Here is a 23,182-nt window from a genome sequence, read left to right on the forward strand (position 1 = left end):
ATGACATATAACTATTTTTTCAGAGTTATGACAGTTCCAACAGCAGCCACTCTGTGATCACATGCTCAAAATTCAGACTCTTGGGAACTGACTCACACATATGACCTCTGCTGTGTCCCAAGTTCACCAGATCCACTTTGGCGACCTTCTGACAAGCAAAGTCAAGGGGGAAGCTGGATTTACTTAACAACTAAGTTACTAATTATTCACTGCAGTGATTCACTTAACAACTGAAACAAGAAAGGTTATAAAATGGGGCAAATTCACTTAACAAATGTCTCACTTAAAAATAGAAATTTTGGACTTGATTGTGGTTGTAAGTTGAGGACTACCTGTATGATCTTTAGTTAAGAATCACACTGTTTTTATTTGATTTGATGTTTTTTTTACTCTCACAAAAAACAGCCTAGCCCAACTTAGCACACTCCAAAGACATTTGTAGTGATTCTTTGATCTACAAGTGCTTTCTGTCTTCAGCTCTCTATTTCTCAATTGCCTCTCAACTCCTCTTTCATCAAGACACCATAGATTTGTCTGTTTCCAGATCTTTATTGAGCCTTTGCTTCAATTTTTCTTCAGCTTGTCTTTCCTTCACTTTGATATCTCAGATGTCCATTGTGGTACTGACAGACTTTTGCTTTTTGTCTAACAGATGAAAATCATTCTAATAATTTGTTCTGTAAGTAGCTGAATATTCTGTCCCATTAAACCAGCCTAGCCAATTGATAATAGGTTTCACTCCCACCCATCCCACGGAAAGGTTTCGGACAAGGGAAATAATCTCAATATTTGTTGCTTTCTCTTTTTATGAAATGAAATGGACTCTATTGAGTACATTAGAGGCCACAGCATCCTCTAATATATTCCTGGTCAGCTCAACATGGAGCAGGAATAAAAGAATTTGATAACTATTGACCATTAATAATGACCATGTCTAGTGCCGGTCAGCAATGTTCTGATCAACCCTGATAAGCTTTGGTGGGAATTAAAATAGTGGTACTTGAGATCCAACCTGCTTAGACGAACACCTTTCTGAATTAGAACAAGACCCATCTTAGTCTTTGAGATGTTCACAATTAGAAAGTGGATGTACACCACTCTCCAACTATTGTTCCTCTTAATTTGATATTTGGGGGCAGGTTGGCCAAAGGGAAGGGTTACTCTTCAAGTATAAAATCTAATCTTCTTTTAAAGCCATCCAAGTTAATGGTTGTCACGTGTTTTTTAGTAATTAAGTTCACCGGTTACATGTGCCTTAGAAGGAAAAGAATTTATTATATTGAATTATTTGGTGAGATGAACTTGAGTAACCACAATACTATTCTGCAAGTTTTTTAAAATTACTTCATATAGCCAAAAGACTCCTGAAACGCCTGAAAACACCGAGGCACTTGGGGCGGTGGCCAGTGGGAGTGGCTGCTGTCTTGGGGGGAGCGCCCAGCAGAAGCTTTAAGAACGTGGAGCTACAAAGGGGCGATGGAGATAGAGATGTTATCAAGTGGGACTGAGGACTACTGGAGATTGCCCAGGGCACCTGATGGAAACTGGAGCCCCCAGAGAGGAAGAACTTGGGACATTCTCAATTGAGGCAAAGAGACAGAATTTTTAAAATACTGGTCACTGATCTTGACCAGTCCTAGAAAAACCAAACTGTATTTAGACCCTGTGTCCCAGATACTGATATCTGAGGCTTTCAGAACTTTCACAACTTGAAAACTAATCAGCCAAACCAACTTAGTAACTGAGAACTTACGACCTTGCTGCTAACCAAATTCCTATACAGTATTCCTATATTCTCTATATATACACTTTATACACTACTGATTAGATTGGATTCATTTTAATTAACTAAATTATTACATTATTATCCATATTTTATATATTTTATATTTTTATGTGTATCTATTACCTTTGTTAGTATTTTAATTTTTAGTATTTTAACTATAAATTGATTTACTTTTAACTAAATTATTGGGGGGGGGTTAATGATGGACAATTGGGAAGGGTGTAGTATGTATGGAGTGAATGATTGGTATGGATGGGATGGATGGGATGGATGGGGGTATAATATGGGTGAAATGAATGGGAAGGATGCAAGTAACATAGTTGGCCCACCTGGCGCTGGAGAGGCAGGAGGGAGGGAGGCACCTATTTCTGGGGGGACAGAGGGTCAGAACATCCTGGTGTTGCTGGGGAGAGGCAGATATGGCGGGGGCCACAGAGTTAGCCGTTCCAGGGGAACGAGGGATCGTTGCGTAATAACGATCCCTTGTTCTGGCTCTGTGAGCCCAACCTTGGGTACTGGTGAGGAGTGTAATTCTGGCCCTGGGCTCAGGTTGCTGCTGCTTAATGCCAGGTCGGTGGTAAATAAAGCTCTCCTCATCCGGGATCTAATCCTGGATGAGGAGGCCGACCTGGCATGTATTACTGAAACCTGGCTGGGCCCAGAGGGAGGAGTTTCTCTCTCTGAAATTTGCCCAGCTGGGTTTCACATATGACATCAACCTCAACCCCAGGGAAGGGGGGGAGGAGTGGCTATTATAGCCAGGGAGAGCCTTTGCCTATGTAGACTCATTGCTCCAGAGATTGCGGGTTGTGAATCTCTCTTGATGAAGCTGGACTTAGGGGTTCAGGTGGGCTTGTTTCTCACGTACCTGCCTCCCAGCTGCGTGTCAAAAGCCCTGCCTGTGCTGCTCGAGGAGGTAGCCGGGTTGGCGGTGGAGTTCCCCAGACTTATTGTCCTGGGGGACTGCAACCTGCCGTCACTCGGCGAAGCCTCTGGACTGGCACAGGAGTTCATGGCCACCATGACAGCCATGGACCTGACTCAAGTAATACAGGGTCCGACTCACGAGGGAGGGCACGCGCCCGACATGGTATTCCTCTCTGAGCAATTGAGTAATGGTCTGAGACTAAGGGGCTTAGAAATATTGCCTTTGTCATGGTCAGACCATTTTCTACTACGGCTTGACTTCCTGGCTCCAATCCTTCCCCGCAGGGAGGCGGAACCAACTAAGATGTTCCGCCCCAGACGCCTGATGGACCCAGAGGGCTTTCAGACGGCGCTTGGGGTTATTCCAGATGCACTCGTCCACAGTTCGGCGGAGTCTCTTGCGGAAGCCTGCAACAAGGCTGCAGCGGAGGCTCTTGATCGGCTGCTCTGTTTAGGGTGACCTGCTCCCTTCTTAACCAGGGGGGAGCTGGGGAGCCCTTACAGAGTAGTGCCAATAAAATCGCTCAGATTCAGGCGGACCTCGACTCCAATTGGAAAACAGAGTTGGCTGACAACGAGTCAGTCGAGGTGACTGGGGCCCGTACTTGTCCACCTGTCTGGGAAGAGTTTGATCTGGTGACACCTGATGAAGTGGACAAGGCCATTGGAGCTGTGAGTTCCGCCACCTGTTTACTGGATCCGTGTCCCTCCTGGCTGGTCTCGGCCGGCAGGGAGGTGACACGGAGCTGGGTCCAGGAGATTATCAACGCTTCCTTGGGGAGGGGATCCTTTCCATCATCCTATAAAGAGGCGCTTGTGCGCCCCCTCCTCAAGAAGCCTTTCCTGGACCCAGCCGTACTTAATAACTACCGGCCAGTCTCCAACCTTCCCTTTATGGGGAAGGTTGTCGAGAAGGTGGTGGCACTCCAGCTCCAACGGTCCTTGGAAGAAGCCGATTATCTAGGTCCCCAGCAGTCAGGTTTCAGGCCCGGTTACAGCACGGAAACCGCTTTGGTCGCGTTGATGGATGATCTCTGGCGGGCCCGGGACAGGGGTTTATCCTCTGTCCTGGTGCTTCTTGACCTCTCAGCGGCTTTCGATATCATCGACCATGGTATCCTTCTGCACCGGCTGGAGGGGTTGGGGGTGGGAGGCACTGTTCTCCAGTGGTTCTCCTCCTACCTCTCCGGTCGGTCGCAGTCGGTGTTAGTGGGGGGCCAGAGGTCGACTCCGAGGTCTCTCCCTTGTGGGGTCCCTCAGGGGTCGGTCCTCTCCCCCCTATTTAATATCTACATGAAACCGCTGGGTGAGATCATCCAAGGGCATGGGGTGAGGTATCATCAGTACGCTGATGATACCCAGCTTTACATCTCCACCCCATGTCCAGTCAACGAAGCGGTGGAAGTGATGTGCCGGTGTCTGGAGGCTGTTGGGGCCTGGATGGGTGTCAACAGACTCAAACTCAACCCGGATAAGGCGGAGTGGCTGTGGGTTTTGCCTCCCAAGGACAATTCCATCTGTCCTTCCATTACCCTGGGGGGGGGAATTATTGACCCCCTCGGAGAGGGTCCGCAGCTTGGACATCCTCCTCGATCCACAGCTCACATTAGAGAACCATCTTTCAGCTGTGGCGAGGGGGGCGTTTGCCCAGGTTCGCCTGGTGCACCAGTTGCGGCCCTATCTGGACCGGGACTCATTACTCACAGTCACTCATGCCCTCATCACCTCGAGGTTCGACTACTGTAACACTCTCTACATGGGGCTAATTTTGAAAAGTGTTCAGAAACTTCAGATCGTGCAGAAGGCAGCTGCGAGAGCAGTCATGGGCTTACCTAGGTATGCCCATGTTTCACCAACACTCCGCAGTCTGCATTGGTTGCCGATCAACTTCCGGTCACAATTCAAAGTGTTGGTTATGACCTTTAAAGCCCTTCATGGCACTGGACCAGAATATCTCCGAGACCGCCTGCTACCGCACGAATCCCAGCGACCGATTAGGTCCCACAGAGTGGGCCTTCTCCGAGTCCCGTCAACTAAACAATGTCAGTTGGCGGGCCCCAGGGGAAGAGCCTTCTCTGTGGCGGCCCCAGCCCTCTGGAATCAACTCCCTCCGGAGATTAGAACTGCCCCTACTCTCCTTGCCTTTCGTAAACTCCTTAAGACCCACCTCTGTCATCAGGCATGGGGGAACTGAAACATCTCCTGCGGGCAGATACAATTTATGAATGGTATGTTTGTATGTATGTGTGTTTAGAATATGGGGTCTTTTAAATATTTTTAAACAGTAATTTAGATTTGTTGTAGATTGTTTTTTCACTTGTTGTGAGCCGCCCCGAGTCTGCGGAGAGGGGCGGCATACAAATCTAAATAATAATAAATAAATAAATAAATAAATAAATAAATAAATAAATATGATTGCCTTACCTGTTGTAGAGAAGAATATCTGGCACCCAAATCTGATCAGCTGGAAATCTCAAATTCTGAACTCCTGGATATTCATACTGATCCCATGACAAATAAGCATCGATCCAGTACTATGGAGAAATATATACTGCATATTTATTAGAGCATCTTAAATGCTCTCCCTATATAAAATAATATGAGGAATCAGTGCCATCATCCCAGGACCAGGTTTATCTGTGATAAGATATATACCAGCCACAATAAGTTCAAACTGCCCAATGGAGCTGCTGATACAATTCTACAGAGGAGTTATTGAGTCTGTTATCTGCACCTCTATAACTGTCTGGTTTGGTTCTGCAACCCAACAAGACAAACACAGAATTCAGAGGATAATCAGAACTTCAGAAAAAACAATTGCTACCAACCTGCCTTCCATTGAGGACATGTATACTGCACTAAACAAACAGAGGGCTGTGAAAATATTTACTGACCCCTCACATCCTGTACACAAACTGTTTCAGCTCCTACCCTTAAAACAATGCTATAGAGCACTGCACACCAGAGCAACTAGACACAAGTACATTTTTCCCCAAATGCCGACACTCTGCTAAACAAATAATTCCCTCAACACTGTCGAACTATTTACTACTATTAATCTTTTCATTGTTCGGATCACCCATCTCCTCCCACTAATGACTGTATGACTGTAACTTTGTTGCTTGTATCCTTACAATTTATATTGAATGAATTGCCAATGACCTACAGAAAATAATGACGAAAGATATTTGGGTTCATGGGGGATACTAGATAAGCCATAATAGTTTTAGTAATTTAGTAACATTGGAACACCATCTCTCGGCTGTGGCGAGGAGGGCGTTTGCCCAGGTTTGCCTGGTGCACCAGTTGCGGCCCTATTTGGACAGGGGGTCATTGCTCACAGTCGCTCATACCCTTATCACCTCGAGGTTCGATTACTGCAACGCTCTCTATATGGGGCTACCTTTGAAAAGTGTTCGGAAACTTCAGATCGTGCAGAATGTGGCCATGAGAGCTATCGTGGGGCTTCCTAGATTCGCCCATGTTTCTACAACACTCAGTGGCCTGCACTGGCTGCCGATCAGTTTCCAGTCACAATTCAAAGTGTTGGTCATGACCTTTAAAGCCCTACATGGCATTGGACCAGAATACCTCCGGAACCTCCTTCTACCGCACGAATCCCAGCGGCCAATAAGGTCCCACAGAGTTGGCCTTCTTCGGGTCCCGTCAACTAAACAATGTCTGTGGCAGCCCCAGCCCTCTGGAATCAACTTCCCCCTGAGATTAGAACGGCCCCCACCCTCCTTGTCTTTCGCAAGTTACTTAAGACCCACCTATATCGCCAGGCATGGGGGAAGTAAGACATCTCCCCCAGGCTTATTATATTTCATGTTTGATGTGTATGTGCTGTATGGTTTTTAATTGTTGAGGTTTTTATATATTTTATTATTAGATTTGTTCCATTGTTATACTGTTTTTATTACTGTTGTGAGCTGCCCCGAGTCTTTGGAGAGGGGCGGCATACAAATCTAATAAATTGAATTGAATTGAATTGACTAATATGCAGAGCATTTCTGTTTCAAAGCCCTGTTCTGTTTTTTTAATTACTATTTTTCTTGAGATAAGACTATCTAGTTTTTTGCTGGGCTTAAAAATAAATAAATAAATCCATTGCTGGTCTGTTTCATCATTGTTCTGATCATTTAATATAGTGAAAGAAAGAAAAAACTTTAACTTTGGACTGTCTACTGTTGAGCCTCACCACCCAATGACAGAAATTACAATGATAGTAACTGTTTCCTGCCCACAGATAGGAAAACAACAGGCAATTTGGCATGATACAGCCTCAGGGAAATTTATAGTAGGAGAGGATGGTAAACTGCAGCTCATGCAAACTCTTCTAATCCAGTGTTTTTCAAACTTGCCAACTTTAAAATATGTAGACTTCAGCTCCCAGAATTCCCCAGTCAGCATGCTAGGGAATTTTGGGACTTGAAGTTCACACATCTTAAAAGTTTCCAAGTTTGAAAAAACACTCTTCTAAACTAAATGTGTGTAGTAATGTACAATAACACTGAATACAAATGTTAGGTTAATATTAGGGAAATTATGGGCTGGGGTATAGCGGTCACCCAAAATGGCAATCAGAGGATTTGATTTATTTATAATTCCTAGCAGTGTTCCCTCTAATTTTTTGGGGGGGTGGGCGGAAAAGTATAGTTTCTGAGCGGCAGTCCCTTCGGGACTGGGCGGCACAGAAACAATAAATGAATGAATGAATGAATGAATGAATGAATGAATGAATGAATGAATGAACGAACGAACAAACAAACAAACAAACAAACAAACAAACAAACAAACAAATAAAAAACCCACCCTGTTTTGCCTCAGAGAATTAAAAAAAAAAATACTGTACTGTGTGTCTATAACAGTGAACTCATAATAGGGCAACTCTATCAATATCAAAATGCCATTTAAATAGTTGAGCTAGTTTCAAACTAGATTTTGATTTTCTTTCTCTCTTCCTTACTTCCATTCTTTTTCTTTCTCTTTTCCTTCCTCTCTTTTTTCTGTTTCTCTCTCTTCCTCTGTCTCTCCTTCCCTCTCACTCTTTCCCTCTCGGCTTCTGGGCAGGTTTGGAAAACTCTGAGTTGATGATGATTTTTAAGTGAGCGATTGCTCACTGCTCAGCTTAGAGGGAACTCTGATTCCTAGTAGGATCTACCAGATGATACCACATTCTGTGTTTCTCTGCCAGCAGGCCTTATTAGCAACATCCACATTAAATAAGGAATATAGGGAGCAGTACAGGGTAATGTGGGTGGGGCTTAATAAATTAGGGGTCGGGAGGAGGGGCAAATTGCAATTTTCAGTTTTCAGTTTTCAGCACAAATTGAAGTTTAGCTTCAACATTAATCTGGCTAAAACCTCTTCCAGAAATTACTCAGCTTTCTCTGAAATCCAATAAAGCCAAACTATTAATTTCTCTATTCTAAGAATTACAAATAACATAAACTCTAAATAGGCAGGATTTATTTTCTGCTTCAGACAATCTTTTCTCCATCTGGAGAATCTATTCTATGGCAAATAATTAAATTCAGCCAGTGGCTCACCTAGAATAAAGACAAAATTACTCACCATCTGTAGCCATGCATTTGTTATCAAGACCTGGTTCTTTTCATCCTTAAAAAAATAGGAGGAAAAATATTTAAATGAGTTTTGTTAATTATTTATAAATCAATGGTTTTAAAACATAGGCTCAGGAGAATTAAGACTGAGTACAGGTAGAGATATTCAAATAAGCTTATTATGGACTGTTTTTATTGCTCTAATTATTAAAAACTAGGCAGACGGGGGATTGACTCGCTGTATTAACTGTCGTATTATTCCTTAAGAGTGGCAAAATTCTGCACAGCTCCTGATTCTTTATAGCAGTGCTTGAAAAATTCATTGGCAATATATTTTAAATCTATAAATGTTATTCCGTTTGTAAGCTTCAAGCCTAAAAGTAGATCACTCTTTAACTCTTTAGGATGAATTGGTGGCCAACTGGGAAATGGTCTTTTGCTTCTAGAATCACAGCAGCTAATATAAAATAGATAAATGTAGAGATGTGGATTCTTTTCATAAATGTTATATATATTTTCCCCCCGTTTCTATTCACACAATTTTTCTATAACTGCTATATTTACTGCTGCATTTGATTTGTTACATAATCCAATGGCTGTAATGAAAAGTATTCCTTCAATTAATGAGATTATTTTCCTACGACTATTAAGAAAAATAAATGTTATTAAAATCACACATATCTTTAATGTAGTATGGGTATCTGTGGGGTCTGTAGGCCAATTGCTGTGCTTCTCTTTTTTTCATAAATAATGAACTTTTGACCATATAAGAACGAAGGAATTTAACCTCAAAAGAACTTTGTATCATTGAATAAAACATAGGGGGGTGCTTCTATCAATAGATGCAATTTTGCTTCATGGAACACTAGGTGACATTCCTCCCCAAAAATATCTGTTTTAGAAGTTGTCCCAATCTTCCAAAGCAGCTTTTGGGAGCCCAGGTTGTTGAGATAGAATGGCAGGGGAGAAAAAGTTCAGTACCAGAAGGAGAAGTCTACAAGCATGACATTGGATTTCATTTAGATAACTTCTTCTAGTCTAGCTCCCAGCATGATCAGCTAGAAGGGGGAAGGGGAGGAAGAAAAATCAATTACAGTTCCTACAAACTATAATTAAATATATGTAACTATATTGTTCATTTGGAGCGTGTCAGCAGTTCTCTGTTACAGAACCGAGTCAATATTTATTAAATCCTTACCTAGAGGTTATTACACCATGACATTGAGATAAACAAACAAGAAAGAAACAAATATGAAATCAACAGTATAGGAACAGGATATAAATGAATAAAGTTACAATTATTAAGTTCACTGGTTTCAATAAAAATATACAGTAGACGCATAAAAATTCTCTCTTTGTGAAAGAAACATAAGATGTATTCCGAATGCAGGAATGAAGATATATTATACAACCCTTGCAGCCTGCACACATAATTCACAAGATCAGGGGTGTCAAACTCAATTTCATTGAGGACCGCATCAGGTTTGTGTTTGATTTTGGGGTGCGGGGTGGGCATGATTAGGGTGGCTGGGATGGGGTGGGCATGGCCCGATTTTCGGCTGGGGTTGGCTTCTGCAGCCCTCTGCCAGCAAAAATGAGTAGCCACATGCACCACCCATGAGCTATAGGGGTGGACAAAAAAATGGAAACACTTTTTGACATCATGTTTGAACATGTTCAAATCAATCAAAACTTGACATCTTTTAACGTTTTTTTAAAATTCTGTGATTTGGTATATTTTTTAAACTACCTTTTTTTTACACAAATTTAAGAGAATTGGTTATAACCTTCTAGAAATGGCAGACCTCTCAGACTTTCAAAGAGGCCAAATTGTTAGTGCTCGAATGGCAGGCGCTAGTGTAACAGAAAGTGCCCGAATGTTGCCGTTTCAAGAGGTAATGTCTCAAAAGTAATGACTGCTTTTGAAAGAGAAGGGAAAATGCCTTCAGTATGTCAGCCTCAAGGTTAACTCAGCCTTCCATCCTTCCGAGGTGGGTAAAATGAGGACCCAGATTGTGGGGGCAATATGCTGGCTCTGTTAAAAAGTGCTATTGCTAACATGTTGTAAGCCGCCCTGAGTCTAAGGAGAAGGGTGGCATAAAAATTAATCAATGAAACAAACAAACAAACAAACAAACAAACAAACAAACAAATGTGTTTACTGTCAGAGGGCTGCAGGAGGCCACCCTGGCCAAAAATAGAGCCTGGGAAGACTGCATATGGCCACCCTGAGCTCTGTTTTCGCTGGCAAAGGCACCATGGGCTGCTCCTTTGTTGTTTCCAGGGCAGTCCCGTGAGACAGCTCTAAGCACCCTATGGGTTGGATCCAGCCCATGGGCATTGAGTTTGACACCCTTGCACAAGATCATGCACAGTAGACATGGATCCATTAGGGCTCCGCACAGTGTCAACACTATATTTATTGCTTATTGTCTTCTCATCTTAAGTCCACAATATATCCAAATATTACACTCAGTGGGGAACTTGGAAGGTGTATTTTCAGTTTGGCAGTATCACTGACATCTTCTTTATCGCTATCAACATTCTTTCATCCAAATGTTTTCCATCAATCCAGAATTCCAATCCCCCACATGAAGCAGTGAGACTCACAAGTGCTTTATTGAAGAAATAGCTATTTATTCATTTAATTTGTATAGCCACTTAACTCAACAAGTGACTCTGGGCAGTGAACCATCTCAAAATAAGTTGAAAACAATTCCCGCTACAAATGTAAAAATTAAGATATACAGCAGCCAAAGAAGATATCATAATTAACAGTCACTAGGACTGCCAAGATAAGGAGCCCTGAATGTGTAAAGCACAGGCATGGAAGCAGCTCTTCAAGATGTTAAAATACCAGCAGGGCTGAAGACACCCTAATTTCAACTCCTACCCTCAAAATGATGCTATAGAGCACTGTACACCAAAACAACTAGATACAAGAACAAGGGGGGTTTTCTGAATGCCATCCCTCTGCTAAACACTCAACACTGTCAAACTATTCACTAAGGCTGCACTACTATTATTATTTGTCTTCTCATCATTCCTATCACCCATCTCCTCCCACTTATGACTGTATGACTGTAACTTGTTGTTTCTATCCTTATGTTTTATACTAATATTGATTGTTTTGTGATTGCTCATTTGTACCTTATGACAATCATTAAGTGTTGTACCTCATGATTCTTGACAAATGTATCTTTTTCTTTTATGTACACTGAGAGCATATGCACCAAAGACAAATTCCTTGTGTGCCCAATCAAGAATTCCATTCTATTCCATTCCATTCTATTTTCAGAAAAAGAATGTTTGCCAAAGTGGGTGCTACAGCAGAAAAGACACACTACCTGGGGCTTACCAATTGGCATTTCTAAGTCAATGGGACCCAAAGTATATTCTGACATTTTTAAAATATTCTATTCTTCTCAACAGAGTTCTAACACTAGATTGAGATATAATTCAAGTACTATTTTACGGCAATAATGCAGTATTTATTTATTTTTTATTTATTTATTTTGTCCAATACACAAAGAGGGTTTAGCGTGTATATATCTATATACACATAGTAAAATACATGATGAAGGTTATAGAGGAGATACTCATAGTAAAATATATCTAAGAAATAATAGAAAAGAAGATATAGTAATAGAACATATCAATGAAAGAATAGAAGAAGAGATATAGGAATAGAAAAAAGGTATAGGAGATATAGGAGAGCAATAGGACAGGGGATGGAAGGCACTCTAGTGCACTTGTACTCGCCCCTTACTGACCTCTTAGGAATCTGGATAAGTCAACCGTAGATAATCTAAGGGTAAAGTGTTGGGGGTTTGGGGATGACACTATGGAGTCCGGTAATGAGTTCCACGCTTCGACAACTCGGTTACTGAAGTCATATTTTTTACAGTCAAGTTTGGAGCGGTTAATATTAAGTTTAAATCTGTTGTGTGCTCTTGTGTTGTTGTGGTTGAAGCTGAAGTAGTCGCCAACAGGCAGGACATTGCAGCATAAGATCTTGTGGGCAATACTTAGATCTTGTTTAAGGCGCCTTAGTTCTAAACTTTCTAGGCCCAGGATTGAAAGTCTAGTCTCATAGGGTATTCTATTTCGAGTGGAGGAGTGAAGGGCTCTTCTGGTGAAGTATCTTTGGACATTTTCAAGGGTGTTAATGCCTGAGATGTGATATGGGTTCCAAACAGATGAGCTGTATTCGAGGATGGGTCTGGGAAAAGTTTTGTAAACTCTGATAAGTAGTATGAGATTGCCAGAGCTGAAGCTACATAGGATTAGGTTTACAACTCTTGAAGCCTTCTTGGCTATATTGTTGCAGTGGGCTTTGGCACTTAAATATTTTGTTATTAGCATACCAAGGTCTTTAACCGAGTGGGGATTATCTATGATAATTTCATTATTCAGTTCGTATTTGGAATTCAGATTCTTCTTCCCAATGTGTAGGACAGAGCATTTGCTAGTTGAGATTTGGAGTTGCCATGTGTTAGATCACTCAGAAACAGCGTCAAGGTCTTTTTGGAGAGTAGTTGTGTTATCGGTGGTGTTGAAGAGTTTTACATTGTTGCTTGTATTTCCATCTCCTATCACATCTCAAATTCAGCTTATTCTTTCAAAACTAAAACAAGAAAATAACAAAAACAACAAAGTTGGAAGGGACCTTAGAGGGCTTCTAGTCCAACCCCCTGCTTAGGCAGGAAATCCTACACCATTTCAAACAAATGTATATCTTATTTTCATATCCAATCACTTCAGTTTTATTAAGTATTGATTCACTTAGGAGCCACTCTCATTGATAATGGCGGCATCACTTGAAATGTTGACATATTCCTTTTTACCACTTTCAATACTATATTTTATAATAAAACCAATTTATCATTCTTCCCAGCATTGCTCATTTCTTGATAGTAACAGCTCCTTCTTCAAGAAAATAAAAGTCCTTGTACTGACAGTTTCAAGGGAGCTGGGGGATTTCAGAATGAAAATTTACTTCTTATTGAAATGGTAAGCCGGTTTTTGAGCCAGAGCACTATTCAATCTTTAGGAGAGCTTGCAAAATTCAATATTCCTCCCACATAAATATAAGCAAATCCTTGTGGATGTTTATTTTTATAAGATTTGTACCACTTTTTCCCATTAAAGGTATCCAAGGCAACAAAAATCAAATTCAAAAATAGTACAAATAAATATTTTTACCTTTACCATCTACAGTATATAGAGGTTATAGCACAGAGCAGTCAAAAACAAACAACAATAAATAGGTATTGTTGTCTATTTTAACAAAATAGGTAAGTTGTCTATTTTAGGTAAGTTGTATATTTTAACAAAAATGTTCTTGGCAATTAATAGAAATCTTGGAAAGGTCCTCTCTAAAAAGTTTCAAAAACAAGAATTCACACCTCATCTGAAGGCAATCTTCTCTTGCCTGAAGTCAAGGCAACTTAACAAAGTGTCCCATTGTCAAAATTTCTTGAAGGTCCAGTTTTCACCTGTTCCCCACACCAATGTTCCCTATAATTTTTTTTCAGTGTGACTGGAAAAGTATAGTATTTGAGCGGCACATTTTCATGCCTGAGCACCTGAAGCTACAAATTACAGTCATACAGCATAGAAGCAATAAATTACAGTCATACAGTCATAAGTGGGAGGAGACGTTTGATAGGAATGATGAGAAGTCAAATAATAATAGTAATGTAGCCTTAGTGAATACTTTGGCAGTGTTGAGGGAATTATTTGCTTAGCAGAGTGATGGTGTGTTCGGGAACCTTTTTAGCATCGAGTACTGAAATGGGAGCGCACACACATAGGAAAGCACCGGAAACCAGAAGAGCAGCTCCCCAGCACGTATGCCATCCACTGGGTCTTCTGGTTTCTGGAGCATATGCGCAATGAAGACCAGCTGGCGAGCATGCATGCACGCACCAGAAACCAGAAGTTCAGCTTCCCAGTGTGCGTATGCAGGCTGGAATCTGCTCTTCCAGTTTCCAGTGCTCCCGCATGCACGAAGACCAACTGGCCAGCGCACATGCGTGTCCTGGAACCCAGAAGGGCAATGGGCTCTGCATGCAACTTACAGCACACATGCCATAGGTTCACCATCATGGCTCTATATAGTTGGTTCCCACTTCCCTTTTACTGTATTTTATTTATTGTAGTAAGGAACTTAAGTCCAGAATAGAATCAGAATTTTCAAACAAAGGGAATGAAATCACAGTTTCAGAAGTTAAAAAAAAGACCGACCACATTTGATGTCAGAACATAATAATCTTTAAAAGAAAACCTTATGCATTTATTCTTTGCAAAGGTCACTATGAATATGTGAAGGGTTCCTCCACGTTTATCCATGTACTTCCTTTCATTTGAAAACAGTTTTAATTTCCCTATGCATTTACTACGTTTTACTAACTTTTGCAATTCCTTACACTCTTTTAACAACTTTCTTGAACTTTCTTTACACATACTTATTATTTATTTATTTATTTATTTATTTAATTTATTTATTAGATTTGTGGCAACAATCCTTCTCCTATATGCATTTTCCTTTTTCTTTTCCACAGCTTCTTTGTTATTCTACCAAGTGACTTTTAGTGGAGTTTTACATACTACTAGGGCAGTGATGGTGAACCTTTTAGAGACCAAGTGCCCAAACTGCAACCCAAAACCCACTTATTTATTGCAAAGTGCCAACAGGGCAATTTAATCTGAATAATGAGGTTTTACTACCTAAACTAATGATAAATATTGCAGAGTTCAGCTAATTGTTCTAAGAAATATGCAATAAATGCACTTTTATGACCCTTCATTTTTTTCTGCTTTTGAAATATGAACAATAAAAAAGTAACAATAAAAAAGAAAAAAATTGTAATATCATTTCTCTTTTTCTCTCCCCATTCTTTACCCCTCTCTTTCTCTCTCTTTCCCTCCCTCTCTCTCTTTCCCTCCCTCTCTCTCTTTCCCTCCCTCTCTCTCTCTTTCCCCACTCTGTCTTTCTCTCTTTATCTTTCCCTCCCTCTCTTCTTTCCTACCCCTTATTTTTTCTGTCTTTCTCCCCTCTCTCTCTGCCTGTTTCTTTCTTTCTCTCTTTCCCTTCCTCTTTATCCCTGTCTCTAATCCTATCCCATCCCATCCACCCATCCATCCATCCATCTGTGCTCTCCTGTCCAGCTTCACATGTCATGGAAATCCAACCTTTGGGGCTGTGGAGGGGGAGTGGACGCTGGCAGGCAAAGCCAAACATTAGAGATCCACACAAAATAAGGCAACTCCAACCTGGATCATGTCCGGCAATCTGTCCAACAATCTGGGTCCTCATTTTACCAACCTCAGAAGGATGGAAGGTTGAGTCAACCTTGAGCCCATCAGGATCGAATAAAGTTTGCCTGCAATACTGCACTTTAATTATGCCATCAGTAATTAAAATTTATTTGCTGCTCTCTAGGCTCTCTCAGATTTTTTGTTTTCTTCCGTGTTCATTTTTTCCAAGATCCCTCTAGACAATGCCAAGTAATGATCTGTACAAATAATAATTCAGAATCTCTCATTATATTTTTGAATCCTTTATTAATGTTTTCAGACTTTTATCATAAAGAATCAAAGCAGTCTTGCTTTTAGAATTACATTCATTCCTTTGTCATCTGTATGTATAAAGTTGCGATTTGAAACAGATTTGTTTATTCATTTATTTGTTATTTGGATTGTTTCTAAGCATATGTGCATCAATCACTGTTTTTATTTATCTATTAAAATCCAATGACAGATAATACTACTACAGTATTACCAACCTGAAGATTCCCACTTTCATAACAACCAAGCAGTCACCTATTCATATTTTCTGATATATCTTTTTTACCCCTTTCATTCATCATGGAAATGATTTCATTCAGATCAGTTACTTTGAATAATTTAGGGGGGAGGATGTGTTAAAAAAAATAAGGGCTCTGCTGCACTGGAAAAGAAAGTGAGTTGGATATAGATTTTCTTGAATCTATAGACTAATAATCAACTTTTGTATACTTCACTGGGTAGCCTCTGGCACACCAGATTTTGCTGAATATGAACTCATAGTAATCCGAGCAATGTAGCTGATGGATGTTGAAAGATAAATCTTGGCAACATCTAGATAGCCTATTATATAGACTTGCAATAATTCTTGAACTATAGAACTGTAGATATAGTGCAGGTGGCACACAGAGCCATATCTGCTGGCACGCAAGCCATTGCCCTAGCTCAGCTCCAACATGGATGTGTGTGATGGGCAGCTGATTTTCGGCTCACAGAGAGGTTCTGAGAGCGGGTTTTTGGCTGCTGGAGAGCCTCCGTCGGGATGGCCACCCCGAGTTTTCAGAGAGGGACAGCATACAAATCTAATAAATTATTATTATTATTATTATTATTATTATTATTATTATTATTATGTCAGTACAACACAGCAAACGAGATCACTATGCTGGATTTCATATTTCATCACCAGTCGGGCACTTCCCAAGCACCTAGGACTGCGTGATGTAGCAGCGAATTATGTTTGCCGATCCCAGTAAAGCGGCCTTTTGCAATTGACTGATGGAGATTTTGTCAATTCCAATGGTTTTCAAATGTCCTCTGAGATCCTTTGGTACTGCGCCCAGTGTGCCAAGTACCACTGGGACCACTTTCACAGGCTTATGCCAGAGTCGTTGCAGCTCGATTTTTAGATCTTTGTATTTCACTAATTTCTCTTGCTGCTTCTCCTCAATTCTGCTGTCTCCTGGGATTGCGATGTCAATGATCCATACTTTCTTTTTCTCCACGATCACAATGTCTGGTGTGTTATGCTTCAGAATTCGGTCAGTCTGAAGTCGGAAGTCCCACAGTAGTTTTGCTTGCTCATTTTCGACCACTTTTTCGGGCTTATGATCCCACCAGTTCTTTGCCACTGGTAAATGGTAGTTCCGGCACAAGTTCCAGTGGATCATCTGTGCCACAGCATCATGTCTATGCTTGTAGTCAGTCTGTGCGATCTTTTTGCAGCAGCTGAGTATGTGATCGATTGTTTCATCTGTTTATTATTATTATTATTATTATTATTATTATTATTATTATTATTATTATTGGAGAGGGTGTTTTTACCCTCCCCCGGAGCCTGGGGAGAGTGAAACATGAGCCTATTGGGCCCACCAGAAGTTAGGTCTCCAGAGGCCTCTGTGGGGTGGAGGAAGCTGTTTTTGCCCTCCCCAGACATTGAATTATGGGTGTGGGCACTCACGCATGCAGAATAGCACATATGCACGCTCTTTCGGCACCTGAGGAAAAAAGGTTCGCCATCACTGGTATAGTGGTATAGTGCAGATGGGTAACTGAGATTGTCTTATTTAAATTTCATTTATTTGTTTGGAGACAAACTGTTGGATAACCATGTGTGAACATCTCCATGGGCATGATCCCTTGTGGCAGGGGAGACAGCATTAACCAAGTGCATTGAATAAACTTACAGTATTGAGGGATCTAGGGACCAAGTCTTCTGTATCAAAATAAAATTCTATTTAATGATTAAATCCTAGAGATAAAAATGTTTTACAACCAGTGGTATTCCAAGAAATCAGGGAGGTCACCCTTTGTCTCTTGCCAGGTCAGTATGATTATTGGTTGCAAAATTGGACCCCCTGTTCTGGTGAAGGAGCTTCTTTCTGGTGAAATCGATGAATTACATTGGGCAGCCTGGTCTACTTTATATGGGAATGGTGATCCCAGCCATACTGATGATGGAGCATGAGGTTAAAGATCCTTAACTGGAATCTATTTGGGGTAGAAAAAATTATGAGGCCTTAAATAGCAAACGCAGAACAAGGAAATACAGATGAAATTATTAGATTAGGTGATAAATATTTCCTATGAGTTCTTCAGCTTGAGCTTTATGGCCACTGTTAATTTGTCTGGAGCTGGACTGTGTGGCAAGAGGGAATAGATCACATGTAAAAGAAAGAGCATTGAACGGTCTTCTCTGTGCACTGCAAGGAGAGTCCAAGCATGGGATAAACTTCAGTCAGTTTCCAAGGAACTGAGTTAAAAATAAATTGAAACATGCCCTCTCTGCTCCATCAACTGTCGCTAGTCAGTTCTCAAATGAAGGCCTAGACAATCCTCTAATGTCAGACATTATGAGGTAGCAGTTGCAGCGACCCTGGACCTCACCAAGCCATGGTGGGTTTGGACTTTCTCCACAGCACACAGAGAAGACCATTCAGGTAAGCCAAAGCTCCTTCTCCTGTAAACTTTATAGTGAAGCCAAATTTGATGGTCTATAGGGCCCAGGACTTCTGGGAGCGTAAGGACTTCTGGACAGCAAAATGTTGAAGCCTGCCACTAATGGGACTCACTTCTCTGGAGTCATTTGGATCTATGAATGTTCCTATGCCCGGATCCCTCGAATGGGCATCTCAACTAGGTGAACATAGGCGATGGTCTGCTCGCCTATGCACATGGGTCAACACCTTTTCTTATCCCTGTCTTCTACTAAAATTGAATCCAGGGATTTGCCAAACAATCTCTCTCCCAGAAGGGGAGCAGGCACTAGGCATTTAGAGCACATATCTGCCAGCCAATGGTGAAGCCAAAGCAGTGGTGAGAGGTGACAGTAGCTGCTATCGATGGTAACCTGTAAAGGAGAGTCCAAGCAATTAAACAAGTAGTCGTTTACCACAGGGTATTGAGCAAAAATAAAAACCATCCCTTTTGCATGACTGAGTTTGAAAAACTGACTAGTGACAGTTGGTGGAGCAGAACAGATGTGTTTATATCTATTTTTTACTCAGTCCCTTGATAACCAACTGATATTTATTCCATACTTGGACTCTCCTTAGCAGCACACAGGAGAGATACCAATTTTTAAAAAATATTTAAAGTTTGATTTGGAATGATTGATGAAATTTACAATAAAGAATATTCAGTCAAACCAGAGCTGTTGGTTATCCACTATACTACATCCTGAATTCTAGCTGTCTCTCCCAGCTGTGACAAGGTTTCAGTAATGCAAGCTTGCTCACAGAACATCTAATTTGTATAATTGCCAGGTGTCAATGAAATGGAGAAAACGCTGATGGATAATTTTTCTTGACTTTTAAGAATTTGGGTTGGGGGAAAACAGATGTTGTGCACAGCTGTTAGACAGATATCCATTTTAGCTTTGTTTGTTTGTTTTGCAGATACCCCATTTCCACCACATCAAAGTTATCTTAATCAATTAAGACACTGAACCTTGGCCATTTCTCTGTTGACCTTAATTGCCATTTTGTGTTATAGGCAGGATTGGAATCTTTAGTTAGAGGCACTAAAGCAGCAAAGGGCTTGTCTGTCTCCTGGATCAGCTTCACTGCTTGCACAAGACCTTCAATTTTAGATAATATCTCTGACTGTTCATTTTTAGCCACTGTGTTCTAGGAGTTAATCGGGTCACTTTCAAAGGACCAAGTGACGTTTTTCTTGTGCTGGCAGATCATTTAGCTACACCCCCTGTTATCAAGGATAAAGATAAGATAGACATTTGACAGCCGTCCATGTTAAACACAGCATTTTGTTAAGTGTGTGAGCTGGTTTAGTATTACATATTTAGAAGGGCTCTCACATTTTGACCAATAAATATCCAGATGGAAAAAAAATCCAGATTTTTTTTTTAGCAAAGTCCTCATTTTTTACAAACATTAATGATATAGAGTTGCTGAAAAACAGCTGAACTCTTTGGTGCATTTGGCACATGGAGTCAAGCTAGCCAAATATATGGTAATATTCTAATTATAAATGTCTTCCTTTACCACTTAGGTTGTTTTTTAAAAACAAATCTTTGATGCAATAATTTGAAGATCCACCTTCCACAAGTTATTTGGGAACATTCAAATCAGGGGGGAGTTCTTCCTGGTTCGGACTAGTTCACCCGAACCGGTAGCAACATTCTGGTGATGTCACAATGACATCATGAACTCAATTTGGTTGGTGCCGGTCCATGGGCGTCACCACCTTTATCTTATTTTTGTGAATTTATTTTTTTGAATCTATTATTATTATTATTATTTCTTTTGAGCATGTGCAGAAGCCAAGTTTCCGGCACTGTGCGTGCAGCCACCATCTATGCCAGACATTAGTTTAAATTAATTCTCTTCTCCCTGGATGAGTTAAACCAAACGAAGAAAAAGAAAAGAAAGCACATGTGTCCCTCTTTCCTTCCACTTTGACAATTCATCACTTAACAAAGCTTTTAATGTCCTTCAAGGATTCTGTGTTGGAACTCTTCACAAGATTAGTTCAGATTGCCTTGTCTATGATCCTTATTTATTGCCACTCTCTTGCTGACATACAAGTTCCCTTATTTTCTAGAAAATAGCAAATTACCTGTTATTAATTTCTCTTTGAAAATAACAAATAAATTTCTGGGAATGACTGAAAGGCCAACCACATTACAGCCCTTATGGCCACATAGCCACATGATTCAGGGATTTCAGTTACAGAACCATTTACTATTCCATGGTTTGCTTAAAAAAGATCAGGAAGCAAAAAAAAAAATAGTTGTGGCTTCCGTTTGTAGATTGAAAAGAGAGCAGTAGCATTTTTAAATACACACAACAAAAGCTGTTTGCACACTCAGCTAGAAGTCATCAACTGGCAAGTCATGGATCATCAACTGGCAAGTCATGGAACAGGATGCTGAGTAGTGATAAGGTACCTGAGTATTAATGAAGCATTTGTGAGTAACCCTTTGACAAAACCAGGAAGTTTGATGATGGAAATGAGATTCTAAAAAATAAACAATATTCTCAGATGAGGTCTTAAGAGAATTTTTATGGGTACCAATTTGGAAGCATGCAGGGAACATGTACCAAGCTTTGTCACCAACCAAGTGACTAAAAATTCTAAGCAGTGCATTAAATATTACGTACATATTCTGTCAGTGGCTTACATATTGCCTTTTTAAGTATTCAAGGGCATTTTTTCTGCTAAAATCTGCAGATGTTGCAACAAAGGAAATGAGATATCAGGGGTTATTCTAAAGTATTAATTGTTTGACGCAAATGGTAGCACAAAACGAGAGAAGATTGCTAAGATTAAAAATGAAGCAACTGAATTAGTACTTTTTAGATATATATATGGAAACAGATGATATATTTCTCTGCATTCATGGACAAGAAAAATGTGTGGTTTAAACCAGATAAGCTTAAATATCAGGAAGAATTTTTACAAGAAGGATATGTTATCATACTTGGTAGATACATTGGAAAAACAAAACAAAACTAGAAAATGTTGGATTCAAATACATACACTGATTCAGAGGGTTTTAAAGATTAATGTACAATGGAGACCAAAGGACTTTCTTTTAGGACTGATAGACAAATAGTTGGGAAAATGTAATGGTACTTTGTTTTGTACATGATGGCTGCAACAAGAGTATTGTATGTGTAGCTGGAAAGATTCAGTAAGGCATACGGTTGGCACAGGATGATTGTACCTGCTGAAAAGGCCAAACTGATTAGAGAAAAGACAACATTTACTTATTTATTTATTGGATTTGTATGCCGCCCCTCTCCGTAGACTTTGTTGCAACATCTGCATCTATTGTTGATTGGAAACCATTACAAACTTTTTGTGGTGTTGGAAGAAATATCCATCTGGTTCAGGAGACAAATTGGAGGTTGGAGGCTGATTGGAAAGAGATTCCATTTATTGATGAATATAACCACCAGGGTTTGTGATGCAGCTGCAAATGGAGTGTTATACCCTATTTGGACTTTGTATTTGAACTTTGTATTTGAGCTTCCTGTTCTTGTGCAAGAACATGTCCTTTCATATTCTAATGGCTGTTGTCAGATTCCTACGGGGTCATGTCTGGCTCTATAGCCAAAAGAGGAAATGCCAATCCTAGATCAGTGATGGCAAACCCTTTTTTGCTCAGGTGCCGAAAGGACACGTTTGCGATAGCATGCACATGTGTGCCCACACCCATAATGCAATGCCCTCCCTCCATGCATTCATGCACAAACCCCCCTTCACTGCCCTTCCACACATGCACACAGACCTCACTGAAACCTCTGAAATTTCAGGAGGCTCATTGGGCCGTTTTTGACCCTCCCCAGGCTTAAAAAAAAAACCCAGAGTCTGTGGGAAAAGCCCCAACCGGCCTACGAGTAGTTCAACTTCCGGTAGGCCCATTGGGCTGTTTTTCGCCATCCACAAGCTCTGGAGGCTTTCCCAAAGACTGAGGAGGGCAAAAACGGCCTCCCCCCACCTTCCAGAAGGCCAAAAATCAGCTGCCAGCAGGCACATGCACACTGGAGCTGACATAGGGCAACACCTCGCGTGCCCTCAGATATGGCTTTGCATGCCACCTATGGCTTGTCTGAGCTAATTTCATCAACCTTTTGTTTGGTGCTTATCTGAGTTTGTCAACCTAAATCTGCATTTCTAAAAGCTGGCCTCCTTAGTTTCTCTTGGGGCTGGGAAACTGGGGATAGTTGCTGAATAGACTGGCCCCATTTTTCTTGAGTTTGTTTGGAAGGGAGCACAGCTTGACTGAAGATTGGTACACTCTGTCTATCTGGGAAGGAGATCATGCTCTTCTACTGAGCATGCAGCTTCGGGAGGGATGCACATGGAGCGCGAGGAAGATGACATCTGCCTAGCCAGCCAGATCAGCTGAATGAACCTTGGTGATCAATGGGGTGACAGATGTCGCAGCCAGATTGCCCTCACATCCGACCTAATCTTTCTTAATGCGCACAAAATATATGTTAGGGGCTATTAAGAAAGACTGAGTCTTTCTAACTTTTTTTAAAAAACAGAGTATCATGCTTCTCAGTTAGGGAAATATAATATTCTCCCTTTGTAATATTTCAAAAATATTTCATTCTTCTGGTGGGTGGATGCTAATTTTCCA

The 23,182-nt window shown here is 40.8% G+C and overlaps 1 protein-coding gene across 1 annotated transcript in view; it reads right to left on the minus strand.

Annotated features, from left to right (window-relative positions):
• LOC139162211 (neuronal acetylcholine receptor subunit alpha-7-like) overlaps positions 1-23,182 on the minus strand; it is a 125,203-nt gene that overhangs the window by 46,457 nt on the left and 55,564 nt on the right. Inside the window, exons 3-4 of the mRNA XM_070742324.1 lie at positions 8,291-8,335; positions 5,138-5,247 (exon numbers count right to left, since the gene is read on the minus strand). Of these exons, the coding sequence (XP_070598425.1) occupies positions 5,138-5,247; positions 8,291-8,335 (155 nt within the window). The remainder of the gene's footprint in view (positions 1-5,137; positions 5,248-8,290; positions 8,336-23,182) is intronic.

This window comes from Erythrolamprus reginae, chromosome 2, assembly GCF_031021105.1.
Source record: "Erythrolamprus reginae isolate rEryReg1 chromosome 2, rEryReg1.hap1, whole genome shotgun sequence".
Taxonomy (NCBI): domain Eukaryota; kingdom Metazoa; phylum Chordata; class Lepidosauria; order Squamata; family Dipsadidae; genus Erythrolamprus; species Erythrolamprus reginae.